This window comes from Coloeus monedula, assembly GCF_965178545.1.
Source record: "Coloeus monedula genome assembly, chromosome: 1".
NCBI classification, from domain to species: domain Eukaryota; kingdom Metazoa; phylum Chordata; class Aves; order Passeriformes; family Corvidae; genus Coloeus; species Coloeus monedula.
The window spans coordinates 54,317,819-54,331,765 of record NC_138781.1 but is presented as its reverse complement, the minus strand read 5'-3'; the positions used below and the strand labels follow the sequence as shown (position 1 = coordinate 54,331,765).

The 13,947-nt window shown below is 41.6% G+C and overlaps 1 protein-coding gene across 2 annotated transcripts in view; it reads left to right on the top strand.

Annotated features, from left to right (window-relative positions):
• SUGCT (succinyl-CoA:glutarate-CoA transferase) overlaps positions 1-12,318 on the top strand; it is a gene marked incomplete at its 5' end in the record, with an annotated part of 342,330 nt that extends 330,012 nt beyond the window's left edge. For both annotated transcript variants that reach the window (XM_082285668.1, XM_082285667.1), the window contains one exon: positions 12,044-12,318. In XM_082285668.1, coding sequence (XP_082141794.1) covers positions 12,044-12,207 — 164 coding nt within the window. In that variant the 3' untranslated portion in view covers positions 12,208-12,318. The remainder of the gene's footprint in view (positions 1-12,043) is intronic.
• Positions 12,319-13,947: the final 1,629 nt, after the last annotated feature.

Sequence of the window (13,947 nt, the reverse complement as noted above, 5' to 3'; positions counted from 1 at the left end):
ATTAGGGAGCTGGGAAAAGATAGCTTCGTGCAAACGGTTATAAAAGTGAATAATATTTTCATTTGGCAATTGTTTGATGTTGGTATAATGAGATGTAGGAGTCTGAGATGGTAGTAATGTTAAGGCCTTTTCAGCAGCACACGTGATTTCAGTAAGAACTGGACGAGGGATAAGCATTGCTTGGTTTTGGGGATTTGCCATATTATTGTCAGCAGATAAAAGTCTAATGTGATATAATTGTTGTCAAAGTCCACGTAATTATCTGGAGTTTGCCACAAAGTTTGCAATAAATCAGATAAAATTATTTTCCATTGTTGTTTCCACAACACAAAATCACCAGGTGTGAGAAGAGTTTGCATTATTGTAATTAAATCATGAGGTACAAGTAAGTGAGTTGCAAAAGTAGCACTTAAAAGGCTCTTAAAATAATTACTATGCATCCCAAACTCCTTAATTGCCTTGCACAAATCCTTAATATCAGAATAAGGAAAGGTTGTCCAGCCATGGTTAGCTCCTGTACGAGAAAGTGTAGTAGTAGCAGCAGGAGTTACTTCCTGATAAACATGGATTCCCGGATTTAAGGGGGTAGTCACATGACTGTGGGAACCTAGGGCGGGACAATGGGAAGCAGGGGCAGGGAGCGGAGGGGCAGGAGCGGGGAGTGGAGGCGGGGATGCAGTGGGTAGAGGGGAGGGGTTGGGGGCGGGGTTGGGGGCGGGGTTGTGGGAGGCAGGGGCGGTACTTGCATCATGGGCGGGAACAGAGGGAGGGGTGAAACACGACACTGTGGGCACGGGGTTGGGGGCGGGGACAGGTTCCAATGTGGGAGTGGGTGGGGCTGGGGACAAGAAGGGATTTGTGGGGTGGGGAGAAAGGGATTGTGGGAGGTGTAGTTTGGCGATGAAGACACATTGTGTCCGCCATTATTGGAGACAAACTCTGAGAAAAGGGGTTGGGGGGAGGAGGTTTTTCCCGGGCTGTGAGCACATGGCAGTGGCTGTCCCTGGGAACAAAGAGATTGGGGAGAAGGGATTTTTACACGCGCTTAAAACATGAGGGCTAGAAACTGGGGACAAAGGAGTGGAGAAAGGGGGTTGGAAAGTTCCTGGGACTGGCTCCGGATTCCCATCCAAGGCAGGGTGCTGAGGAAACACGGGTGAGCCAGGAGGATGATAGCTCTCCTGTGCTAAAAAGCAGTCTGCTCTATCTGTGTTTTCCAGCGTAGGGGAAGAGGGGTCAGGGACACAGGGGTTGGAAGAGGGTGTAAAGGAATTAAAAGAGGGTTTTTGTGGTGGCTTTTCAAGTACTGCTTTTTTCTCAGGCAAAGTATAACTTAGTAACAGGAGATGAAAAAATTTTGAAACTGTTTCGTCTCCTGAACGCCTGAGAGAGGAGAGTTTTCTCCACACCTTATCCCAAAATTCAGAAGATCTCATATCCTCGGAGGTCAGATTAGGAAAGTAGTGGAAAAGCCATCATACAAAAGATTGAACTAGATTTTTAGGGTATTTATGCCCAGTACAACAAAGCTAGCTTTGAACTTGGTAGTATATTTCTCTATGGTGTACAGAAACCTCAGATCCCATTATGAATGCAGCACCACAAACCTCAGCCCCAAATCACAAAAAAGAGGAAAAAAAGAGAAAGTTTGCACTGGAACCAGCTTAAGACAGGAGCCCCTAAACCAGCAGGGAAATACCAGAATTCTGGATTTATCACAGGAAAGCAGGCCCGGAGAAAAAAAATAAGGAACATGGGTCTTCCATTTTCCAGCCGTTCCCTTGCCACATGGCGTGGGGGAGGGTACAGGCTGAGGCTCTGGGCTCGATGTTACACAAAAAGTAACACCTCACTACACAGAGCTGGCACAGCAGGACGTGCAGACCTAACTCCAGCAGGCACACAGCTGCTGGGACACCCTAAAAGTCTCTCAGAACTCGGGTTCAGAGAGAGCATGCTGGGCGCCAGATGTGGAGATACTTTCAGCTTTTTACCGGCTAGGCTCGTAGTTCAATGCCTTAGAAAGCCTCGGGCAGCCTAGAGAAGTAGCACGGGCAATCCAGCATTTCAGTAGCTCTAAAAGCAGCAAATAGCAGCTGCAAAACTGATACCACCAGTAGAAGCAAAGAGGGAGAAATATAGTCTTCAGCTTGCCTAATTCCCGCAATTAGAAGCTTTCAAACAGAAACAGAAACACACGGATGTTCGCAGAAGGATTGCAAAGCCAAAGAGCGTGGGACCCCTCTCGGGCCCTTTCTTTTATTCGGAGAAGGGGAAAGGGGAGGACTGGGGGCAGACCTGGGGTGACTGGCCAATCAGACACTGCTAAAGAGTTTGAGTTACATTTGGTTTTTCCCAGGCTTGGAACAAAGGAGTTCAAAGCATATGGCAGAGGCAAGTGTCTTGGGGAGGGGGAAGGGAAGCTCGGAACAGGCAGCAACAGAAAAGATGCTTAGAAGAAGTTCTGTAACTAAATATTGTTTTCCTTCAGACTTATATCCTTGATAAACTCTATGTGTAATCCTTATGATGACCTGAACTATCCTCATGTCCTTTAAGCCTCATGTCCCCAGAGGAGCACAGTATGTGCTAGATGTATCTGAAAGAGCTGTATCTGTACTTACTGGTAAGCCATTTTCAGCCAAACAGAGTATTTAACGGCTGCATTCTTTGGGGGGTTTTTTGAATGTCATCAGGGCAGTAATTTCGGCACCTGTCCTTCAGCAGTTGCCATTTTTCACAACACTGTTAAGAACTTTATTTTCCTTGGGATTTCTGCACTTTTGTCAAGATTGAAGATTCAGAAGTTACTGTGTGTGGTGGGGACAAGGCAGACAAACAGATGATTAGAAAGACAGCACAGACACATAAACTTGTTTCCTTAGGAAATGGAGTTACAGATTATTACCTAGGGAATTTATGGTTCTTTGAAATTGCTACCTCTGGGTATTCTTACTAGTCATCTTCCTTCCTGTCTTTCTTTGAATCTTCTCCTAAGGTGTTTGGGGGTTTCAGGAAGGAGTAGGACCATGCGAGTCTATACAAAAAGTTAGGCCAAATTTTCAGCATTGCGAGGCGATACATGTGGGAAGAAGTAGACACCACTGTACTGCAACTTGTTTTAAAGCTTTTTGGTGCCAAGGGTCCTCTCACAAAATTGTGTTACTCAATAGCACAATTATGTGGGATTACTCTCAAATATGCAACCAGAGTGACTGATAAATTATTTCCTTTACTCTAGCAGTCATGTAATATTAATTAGGTACAATTAGTATTGTGACTCTTTGAAAATGTAAAGAGTTATATAAATTTTGGTTGGTATTTTCACTGTTTATATCCAGGATGTTGGTTGATAGGAAATACATAAAATGTTTTTTAATGCATTTCTTTACATGCAGCTTCAGGTGAGAAAGCACTTTTATAAATGTACTTGGCAAAGGGTTTTCAGAATTGTGTAGGGGATGCTTTGAATGCCTAAGTGTTGGTTTAAAAGTGGTCTCATTTTTAAACACCCATCATGGCTATCACAGATAATATATGTGATAATACACTCTGCCTGTCAAGTCATTCTTCTCACAATGCTTCTGTTTTCAAACTCTTGACTTTTGTGAAGTTGGACTGTCCTCATAGCTCTCCCACAGAAGTCAGAATTGTCAAAATGAGAAAAGGTGGTTTCTAGATATTTCTAGTACTGATGCTATTTCCTGCCATACCAATTTTACTGTTTAATCAGTATTTACTGATTATTTATGTGTGTTTGTATGGCACCTAGAACAAGGTTTACTTTTTTTTACCATTTGTAAAAGTTTGTTCACCCTCTCCACTCTCAGTTACTGATTCCTACTAATCCTGCCAAAGTTTTCCACCCTCTCAGCTGTGCTGGGTGCCAAGTGAACACTTTGTGTGACTGTGCTCTAAGTGGGGGAGGAAGTGGAAGCAGCAATAAGGGAGGAGGAGCAAGATTCTGAATATTATTTCCTTAATTGCTTTTTTTCCAATCTATTATAATAGAGTTGTTCTTAAAAGGTAGATCACCTGCTCTACTGTAATGCAAAAAAATATTTTTCCCAGCAATTAAATGGATTCCCAAAAAGTCTCCCAAGTTCCTAAACTTTCAGAGCTATGGTAAAAAAAAAAAAAAAGGAATTTCCCAGTTAAGATGGAGCAGGTCATTAATTCTGGAGATTACTTTAAAGCCTATGTGCACTACTCATACTAGCAAGTACTTTTTAATGAGCTTTTTTGTGTACTTTTCTGCTTTGAGTTTCATCAAGGGGAAGAAGCCTGGTGTAAAGTGGTGTAGCCAAGCTGTGCTGTGTGCTTGGGTGTACCATCTTCTCAGCTGGGAATAACAGATTGACAGAAATCATGGCTGGGACCAGTGGGAAGAAACCATACACTCAAAATGCAGTTTCCCTGGTCTGCTCCTCATATCATATCCCTGCACACATCATTTCCAACACCCATATATTCTTCATAGTAGCCATGAAGCCCCCCTCATGGACTTACTTTGTCTCGCTTTCCTTTTCATTGCCTTAAAAGTCACTGCTTCTTTCCTGCTGATCTCCTTCAGGCCAGTTTCATAACCAGCTGATTGCATGCTCCAAACACTTGACCTGTAGCATATAAGGGATCTGCATGCAAATGTATTGGCTCTGGGCCATCATTCTTAACTGTTGATGATATTTCATTGGAATTGCAAAACTGTTGTGTAGCAACACCATGTTATTGAAAGAGGCATACGTTTGGTTTGTGTGGTGGGTTAACCCTGGCTGCAACACCAGCTGCCCACCAAAGCTGCTCTAGCACTCATCTCCTCTGCTGGTCAGGGAAAGGGGTTGAGATGAGGACACAATAAAATCAGTGTCATGAGCAAAACAAACTCAACTTGGGGAATAATTAATCTATTTTATTTTCAATCAGGTCACACAGTAGGATAATGACAAATAAAACTATACCTTAAGAACACCTTCTTCCTACCCTTCCCTTCTTCCTGGCCTTAACTTCTCACCTTGTTTCCCACAGTGGTGCAGGGTGTGGGGAATGGGGGGTTGTGAACAGTTCATTACAAATTTCTGCTTCTCCTTCCTCCTTAGGGGGAGGACTCCTCACACTCTTCCCTGCTCCAGTGTGGGATTCTTCTCATGGGATACAGTCCTCTATGAACTTCTCCAACATGAGTCCTTCCCAGAGGCTGTAGTTCCTCATGAGCTACTCCAGGGTGGGTCCCTTCCATGGTTTACAGTCCTTCAAACAGTCTGCTACAGTGCGGATGTCCACAGGGTCACAGGTCCTGCCAGCAAACCTACCCCAGCGTGGGCTCCTCTCTCCACCAGTCCACAGGTCCCACCGGGAGCTTGTTCCAGTGTAGGTTTCTGTAGGGTATAAGAAGTCCTGTTCAGTTCTGTTCACTCTTGCTCAACAGAAAGCACTCTGAGGAAGGTTTGGCTAACAGCGAGGTAAAAAACAGGTCATATGACCAGAGATCGGGCTGTGTGGCTGGGGTGTGCTCACCTCGTGCGTGAGGCAGTGACTGGCTGGGGAGACGTGTGGACACCACATGACCAGAGAGCTGATGGGGTAAAAGGACGTGTGAACAGCGACACCGCAGTGGCAGACTGCCAATGCGTGCTTCTTTTGGTTAAGTTTAGAACATTAAAAGGCTCAGTTTATTACAATAAATGATCTTCTTCGGAGCAAGCAAGGAGGTCCATGTGTTTTGTTCCCCATTGCTATGGGTTTCCAATGGGGTCACAACCTCCTTCAGGCATCCACTTGCTCTGGCTTGGGGTCCTCCAGAGGCTGCAGGTTGGTCTCTGCTCCACCGTGGACCCCCATGGGCTGCAGGGGCACAGCTGCCTCACCATGGTCTTCACTACGGCCTGCAGGGGAATCTCTGCTCTGACACCTGGAGCACCTCCTCCCCCTCCTTCCTCAGTGACCTTGGCATCTGCAGAGCTATTTCTCTCACACATTATCACTTCTATCTTCTGCTTACTGTTCCGCAGGTTTTTTCCCCTTCTTAAATATGTAGCCCCAGAGTTGCTACTGCTGCCCCTGATTGGCTTGGCCTTGTTCAGTAGTGAGTCTATCTTGGAGCCGGCTGGCACTGGCTTCATCGGACATCGGGAAAATTTCTGGCAGCTGCCAGAAATTTTTGGCCCCTGTAGCCAAAACCTTGCAATGCAAACCAAATGCAGTTTGTTTTCATGTGATTCCTACATCTGTATAAAATACACTGTAAGCTAGGGTAGCACTAACAAGTGGTGCTGGGTTCCTCATTGCTCTTTTTTTGCAAAGGTAGATGATATGTTTCAAGCAGAATGTGTACACATCCATTAGCTCAAATTTTCCCTCTCTTTCTCTTGTCCCACTTGAATAATAACAAATAATCATGACTTTTCTCCTGAGCTTGGCTGTCCCCAGGCCTGATTCCATCTACATAGTTTGAGAGTTAGATTGCTTCAATATGCTCTGTGCTGTAGAAAATGGGTTATCCGGTGACTGCTGCACAATGCTACAGGACTGCTATTTTTCAGGACAAAGCAAAGATTATTACCTTTATCCACTTTTATATGCTATACTTTGCACATTTAATATAGTTCAAATTCATCTTTAATTTCTGCTACTTGTAGAGTGAAACTGACTTTGCTTCTGCAGCCACAGATCTCAGCAATGCCCAGAGACACATTCCAAAGACTGCTGTGTGTTTCACCTGTTTAGTGTGAATTTTCAAAGGCATCTCATTCTTGAAGGATCCTTCCTCTGGACCTGTTTCGGTGGTTTTATCTCATTTTTCTCTTTTGTTTTAATGTGTTTGGTATGTCTTAAACTAATAGCTCAGTATGATGCTTAGCATTGCCATACTAGATAGGCTCTAAAGAAAAAGAATTTATTATGATGAGGCTCAGTTCAAGCACTCAAGATGTCTTGGTACAATTGTCATTGTGGTTGCAACTGCTAAAAATTTTGATTTATTGTTGCACTATTAACTCTTGTAGGTTACGTGGTGTGCACAGCATGTATTTTAGCAATGTGTCAAAATCAAAATGATGGTAATAATAATAATAAAAGATTAGCCTAGAATTTAAATGTGGTGAAAGAGCTCTTGGTTTTACTGGCAGTGATAATCATAGCAAAAAGAGAAAGAGACTCCTTTTAATTTAATAGGACAAAGGTAAATTACAGCTGCCACTCATTCTTTCATTGTTTTTTTCAGGTGACAATATGTGCCCCTTAACTTCATGCTTGAATGGCATATAGTGTCCTGCTGACAGCCAGGATGCACAGGTGACTACCACCTTACACCCTCTCACCAGTCAGTCACCCTGCTTCTACCCCAGCAAAGGCCTGTTTTCATCTGCAAGGCGCCCTGTAACTCACCCACATGCAAATGCTTTTGACCTTAATTAAAGCAGTTCACCTCTCTCTGCCTCTAGGGATGGTTTCCTCATAAGGCAGTTGTGTTTAATTAGCATTTGCATAGCATTCTGCTGGTTGCTTTCCTGGAGCATTGCTCAGTAGGAGCGTGGGATTGCTGAAGTCTGACTGGCAAGCTTTGCACCCTCCTAATTGACACAGAAGCCAAGTAAAAGTTACACAAGGAAAGAACAGAGAATCGTTAATGATGGATCATTAGCAAGTAGCTCCTTTGAATGAATGTAGATAACTTTATAACTCTATCAAAGTGAAAAGTAGCGTGATGAATTATGCATCAAACAATAAAAGCTCAAGGAAGACACCAGTTTTATAATTGCTGTGCAATTTTCTAGCATGCTCTAGTTTGTAAGATTAATTTTCTTTGGGAAGCATGAAGCATTCTCTCTGTTGCACACAATGTCAATTTTGGTTTTCTCTCTTTAGAGATTTTATTCTGCATCTTTCGATATCTCTGCAAAAACTCCCAGGGGTTAAGATCCAGAATTTCTATGCTAGCAAAAATTTGCGCAAGCAAATGAAAAGTCTATAGCTACTAAACCAGTTTCTTTAAGGGTTTGCTATTTCTCAGTGTAAAGAGTTCTCAGATACACACACCTGAAATAAGATTGCTTTGTATCTGTTTTTAAAAATAGAAATTGCATTGTAGTTTTGTGGCTATGTTGAATTTCTAGACTAATAAATCTCTAAAGGGCATTTTTACTTTGAAATTATTGTCACAAGCATTTCAGTTGGCACAGAGATCATTCCTGTGGCTTGCACTAGTGCCAGTTCTGCCCTTCTAGGGCTCCTACTCACTCCTAAGAAAAGGAATTAATACAAATATTGTCTAGTAATGTCACCTTTCCCTTTAAAATGTACTTATCTCTCACTTGAGGTTTCCTCTGAAAAGTGTGAGCAAGTGTTTGAAGTGAGTAGAATTGGAGGAGTAAGTTAAGAGAAAACTTATCCCTGATGTGAGCTGTTTCTTAGCTTTCATATTATAGTGGATGAAAGGGACATATATTAGTGGGTGAAAAAGTCTGTGAGAGATCTAATCCATCAGAAAGCCCCAGGGATCAGCTGTGGGCTCAACTATCCTGGAATAAATCTCCTTCCTAAAGGCTGGATTGATATGAACTCCACAGCCTCCTCCCATGGCTTGTTTCAGTATTTTGCTACCCCTACCATTAAAAAAGTTTATTATTTGTTTCCTACAGTTTCCTTTGTTGCAATTTATGTCAAATAGTTCTCATCATGGACATGAAAAAGGATTTCTTTCCTCCATCCAGGCAGTTGGCATGGATTTTGGGGGGTTAGGGTTTATTTTAGTGGTGGTGGTGGTTATTTACATTTTTTGAAAACAGTTTTGAAGTTGTTTTTCTCTAGCCTTTCTCTTTAGGTCCATGATCCTACTTGATTCAATCTGTCATGTTTCCTGTGAAAATTTCAGCTGCTGTCTTGTGGAAGCTCTCAGGTGTTTCAGATGGCTGTGCAGTGGGGGCCCCACACCAGACACTGCTCCAGCTGTGACTTGCCAGCTCTAGAGCAAAAAGATTATTTCATGTGTCCTGCAGGCATCTCTCTTGTTTGTACATCCCTGTATGATACTTACCTTTTTCGCAACAGCATGATGTTGTTGACTCATCTTCACTTCGTGATCTAGAATAACCCCTAACTATTCCTACTTTCCTGTTTGTCCCCTGCCCTGTATTTATGTAATGAAATGTAGTTCCTTCCCCTTGACAGTATTGAATTTCCCCCTCTTTTATCAGACCTTCTCTCCAGTGTAGCCAGGTCATTGTAAAATGTGCTTTACAGGAAGTTTTAGCTTTTGAAGTCCTCAGAAAGCTGAGCAGGTAAGATCTGAGTTCCATCAGCCATCCAGGTAAAAATAAACTGGTAAGTGCTTCATGCTGAACAGCTTCCTCTGGAGCTCACTTGAAATGTTCTGTTTTAGAAGATCCCAAGAAGCAATTCTCTGAATATGATTTCCCTCTCAGTATTGCACCTGGCTTTGGGTTTATCTAGACCTTGTTTCTTTACTCAGTTTATGGAAAATAACAGAGAATTTTCTTTTTGAAAGTCAAATTTTGATTTGGCATCCTACTGGTTGAAGGGTGTGCTGGTCTTGCCTGGGGTAGAGGCAATTTTCTTCACAGTGGCTGGTATGGGGCTGTGTTTCAGATTTGTGCTGAACACAGGGTTGATATTAAGGAGATTTTTTTTTTTATTGTTGAGCAGGGCTTTCAGAAAGCCTTCCCTGCTTCTCATATTGCCACATTGGTAAGACAGGTGGCACATGGGAAATTGAGAGGAGAAACAACAAGGACCGGTGACCCCAACTGACCAAAGGGACATTCCCGACTGTATGACATCAAGCTCAGTATGTAAAGTGGGGTAAAGAAGGAGGAAGGAGGGGAACTTCTGGAGTGTTGGCATTTGTCTTCCCAAGTCACTGTTGTGTAGCCCTGCTCCAGTGGAGGTGGCTGAACACCTGCCTGCCCATAGGAAGTAGTGAATTCCTGTTGTTTGTGTGCAAGGCTTTTGCTTTTCTCATTAAACTATCTTTATCTCAGCCTGAGAGTTTTCTACCTTTACCTGTTCTGGTTGTCCCTCTGATTCCACTGGTGGGGGAGTGAGCAAGTGGCTGTGTGGGGCTTGCTGGCTGGAGTTAAACCATGACAGAGGATCATCTCACCTGACTTGATGTCTGGGCTCCCCATCTAAGGCACTTGTCTACCCTTTCCTTTATGGAGAAACACAGGTGATCACAATTCGTCTGACCAGGCTTACTGATTTACCAGTGTCTTAGAAGACACTGTAAGTGTGTACTTTCCTCTTCAGTGTCTCCAAAAAGTGTCTAAGGACCTAAACTTCTATATCTAGATTTTTGATGGGATGTATCTCACCTCCAGTCCATTTCCTGCTAGAAAGACAAGAGATCACATACACTAATTTTTCTTAAGAGGTACATACTGTCTGTTACTCATCTCCTGAGTATTTTCATTGTGATTAATTTTCCAATATTGAATGGAACTTGGAGTTAAATGATTTGCTCTGCAGTTCCCCAATTCTAACTCCTTTCCTTTTTAAACTCAGAAACCATACATAGAATCCTAGAATCATCTGTGTTGGAAAAGTCCTTTAAGATCATCAAGTCCAACTATTACTTCTTCCAGGAACATACTTGTCAGAAATGTACCAAACCAGCTTGAAAAAAAACGTTTTTCTAGGCACCTTTTATCTTATTTTGTTCTTCTTGAAAGTGGATACTTTACCGTATTAAACATTTGATTATAGTTCATGAAGACTGGCAAAAAAATTTAAAAATGGCATTTTTTGGCATCCTGAATGACCTTTGTCGGTATCTCTCCTCAAATAAGTAGTAGCTTTACATAGTAAATTTACCAATTCATGCTGTGGTTCAATTCCCTTGGTGGTCAATATTCTATTTCTTCAGAAATAAAACAAACACTGTTCTGGCTATTGAAATGTTCTTTATATTTCTTTGCATTTTGAAGTAAAGCTGTAGTTTTGTAGACAAAGATATAATGAAATATAACCTTTTCTGTAAATTCTTTTTAATGATGTAATAAAAGCCATTACTATGAATAGAGGAATCCTTTTGCCAATTGTATCAAAGGCTTTTCAGTTTTGTATTAAAGAAGAGTTTTCAATTAACAGTTAAGGAAACCATTGTCCTCTCTTTCTCCATGAAGCAGGTAATCTTTCTATGCATGTTCTGAGTGCATACCTCACTTCTGATCCCAGAGTAAACTTGTGGCTCATTCTCCTTTCTGAATCTGGTAGTAAGGGTGTAGCTACTTTTCTGCAGGAAACTACACTGAAATCTGTTCTTTTCACTACAGAGTATCACTAAAACTTGAGATCTGACTACCTGCAACAGAAGAAGACAGAGAAGTCTTCATATCATTGCCAGCTTCCAAATTTTCACCTTTGAAATTATTCCTGCAGGAACAAATAAATCATTGTTGATTTTCTTACTGCTACTGCTACCTGTATTTTTAATTAAAAATGTAAACCAAGCTGTGGAATATAATGTGCATGCTGTCAATTCTATGTCACTGCAGGATAATGGAGCACACTGCAGAGGTACTTGAACTGCTGCCAGCTGGAGATGGTGCTTCCCATTGTCCGTGCACTGCTCTGACATCAGTAAAAGTTAACATGACATTTCATTGTGTCCTTGTGCTTGTGCTGCCTCCTGTTGTAGAAATGTGGGGATTTCTGCACCACATCCTGAGTGGGCTGGACCTTGCTGTTCAGGTAGCAGAGAGTGGCAGACCTGTGACATAATATGACTGAAAGCATCCTGATATACATATCACTGGGAAAAATGGGAAGACAAGATTGGGAGAATATCCAGCAATTCTGCATTTGAGTGAACTATTTTAAATTGGCTTATTGGTATATTATTGCAAACTGGAATATTTTTTAGTCTGTAATTTCAGAATATAACATTTCTAGGGTAAGGACTGTGATTAGAGCTGGTGTGAAAATCAGTTGCCTTTAAACTAACATAGACACTTCAATATAAATATGGGTAGTAACTCTAAATAATTTCCCTCCTATGTGCTTTTTTTTTTTTTTTTTTTTTTTACAGGACCAGGTGTCAGATACAGTGAATTTGCTGTGTCACATCCAAAACCACCTCCACTTGTTGGACAACACACAGTGGAGATACTGAAGAGCATGCTGGGGTATGAGGATGATGCTATAGAAGAACTGCTTCGCACTGGTGCTGTGGCTCAGCATGAGGTCAGATAAGGAACATTAGCTACATTCCTTCAGACTGAGTTCACATTACTTTGTCCTCTCTTTGCTCCCTTCAGTTTCCCTAATGGGACTCAAAGAGAAGACATAATTTAATTCCTAATTTTCTTCCACGTGTGTTTGCATGATTTTAACACTGATGTATCAAATAAACAATCTCATGCTGTCTGAGTGAAAGATTTTCTTGGGGGGGTTGGGAATAAATGTAATTATACAGTCCTGTGTGACTACTCATTTTCTGTACTTCACATGGAAAATGGAGCCCTTATCATAATTACAGTAATTGTCTAAACATTTGTTCTCAGAAAGACGTGATGTTAGTGAAAAGAAGCAGAACCTTTAAAACCTGTATACTAGACTCTCCACTCACAGAAAGCTGCTTTGTATTTTAATAGAAAGTAATTTATTTACAAATTGGTGGTTGATCTGATTGATTTTGAACAGAATTACCCATCCTGAACACTTTGTTCTCTCTGTCTTAGATCAAGAGTAGAGTAACCATTACAAAGTTTTCTTCTATTCCCTGGTATTCCAAATTACTAATATGTTTTTGTATTATGTTGCATAGTCATGACAATCCCAACATGTTAGCAAAAAGAAGCTGAAATTGGCACAGTTCTTCAGTTATCAAAAAAACCTATTCCAAGACTAGTTGAGAGACCAACTGTCCCTGAATAGCCTTCTGTAATTTTATTCAGAAAGGCCCAGGGTACTCTTCATTAAACACTGATCCACAGAAAACCATATGCTGAATGTCAAATACCAAAACTTGCCCAGATGTCCCAGTCTGGTTCTGTGGGTAGGTACTGATCCCTGTTTCTGACTCTAGTTGCCATCCAAACCACCTTCATTATGGAGAAAACACAGGTTGAAATCTGTACCAAACTTTTGACTAAGTCCTACCTCCATGATTAGAACATGGTGAGAGTTCACAGATCTTCCTCAAGTTTCATAATACCATGTCATTCAGTAGACTTGCTCTTAAGAGTAAGGCACCATGCAGTGGAAAAAGGTGGAAGAATTCGATCCATGAGAAATAGTAAGGGAAAGATTAAAGGAGAGCCATTTCTTCTCTACAAACCAATTTGGCAGTTCTTCACTTCCAGAAGACATCCCAGGCTCCTCTGTGATAGTATATAATTTACAGCTAAAGTAAACTCAGGTGTATGGGAAGGGTTTAACCTTTGTTGTGTGCACACTGAGAGTGAGGCAAAGCCTTTCTATTCCTAGAACTGAGTAAAACTAACTCAAATCGACACTCAACACACAATGTCCATGTTTCTCTCAAAGCATCAGAAACAGGACTGGCATTATAAATAGCTTGTCACTTTGTTTCCACTCTAACAAACAAGATCGTCTGTATTACATTTGAACTTCACAACTCTGCGTTACCTTCTGGGGGAAGAAAAGAGGTTATTACATAATCAAATTGCAGTGGAACCCCACTGTGGTTGCTCATTTTTGAAGCACAGTGTTTTGGTTCGTTTGTTTGCTTGTTTTCTCTGGTTTTTGTGCTCTAATTTTTTTTTCCTGCACTGCATTCCTGGCACCAAACACCATACTCTATCCATGTGCTAAAGACATCATGAGATCCTGGAAGCGTGACTTCTAAAATAAATATAGAAATAAATCTGAACTGAGAATTGGGACACCATAGGGGAAGAATTGAAACTGGCTTGGAAGAGGTTTTGATATAGTCCACCTTCCTTTTAATCTAAGGGGAACATCCTTTTT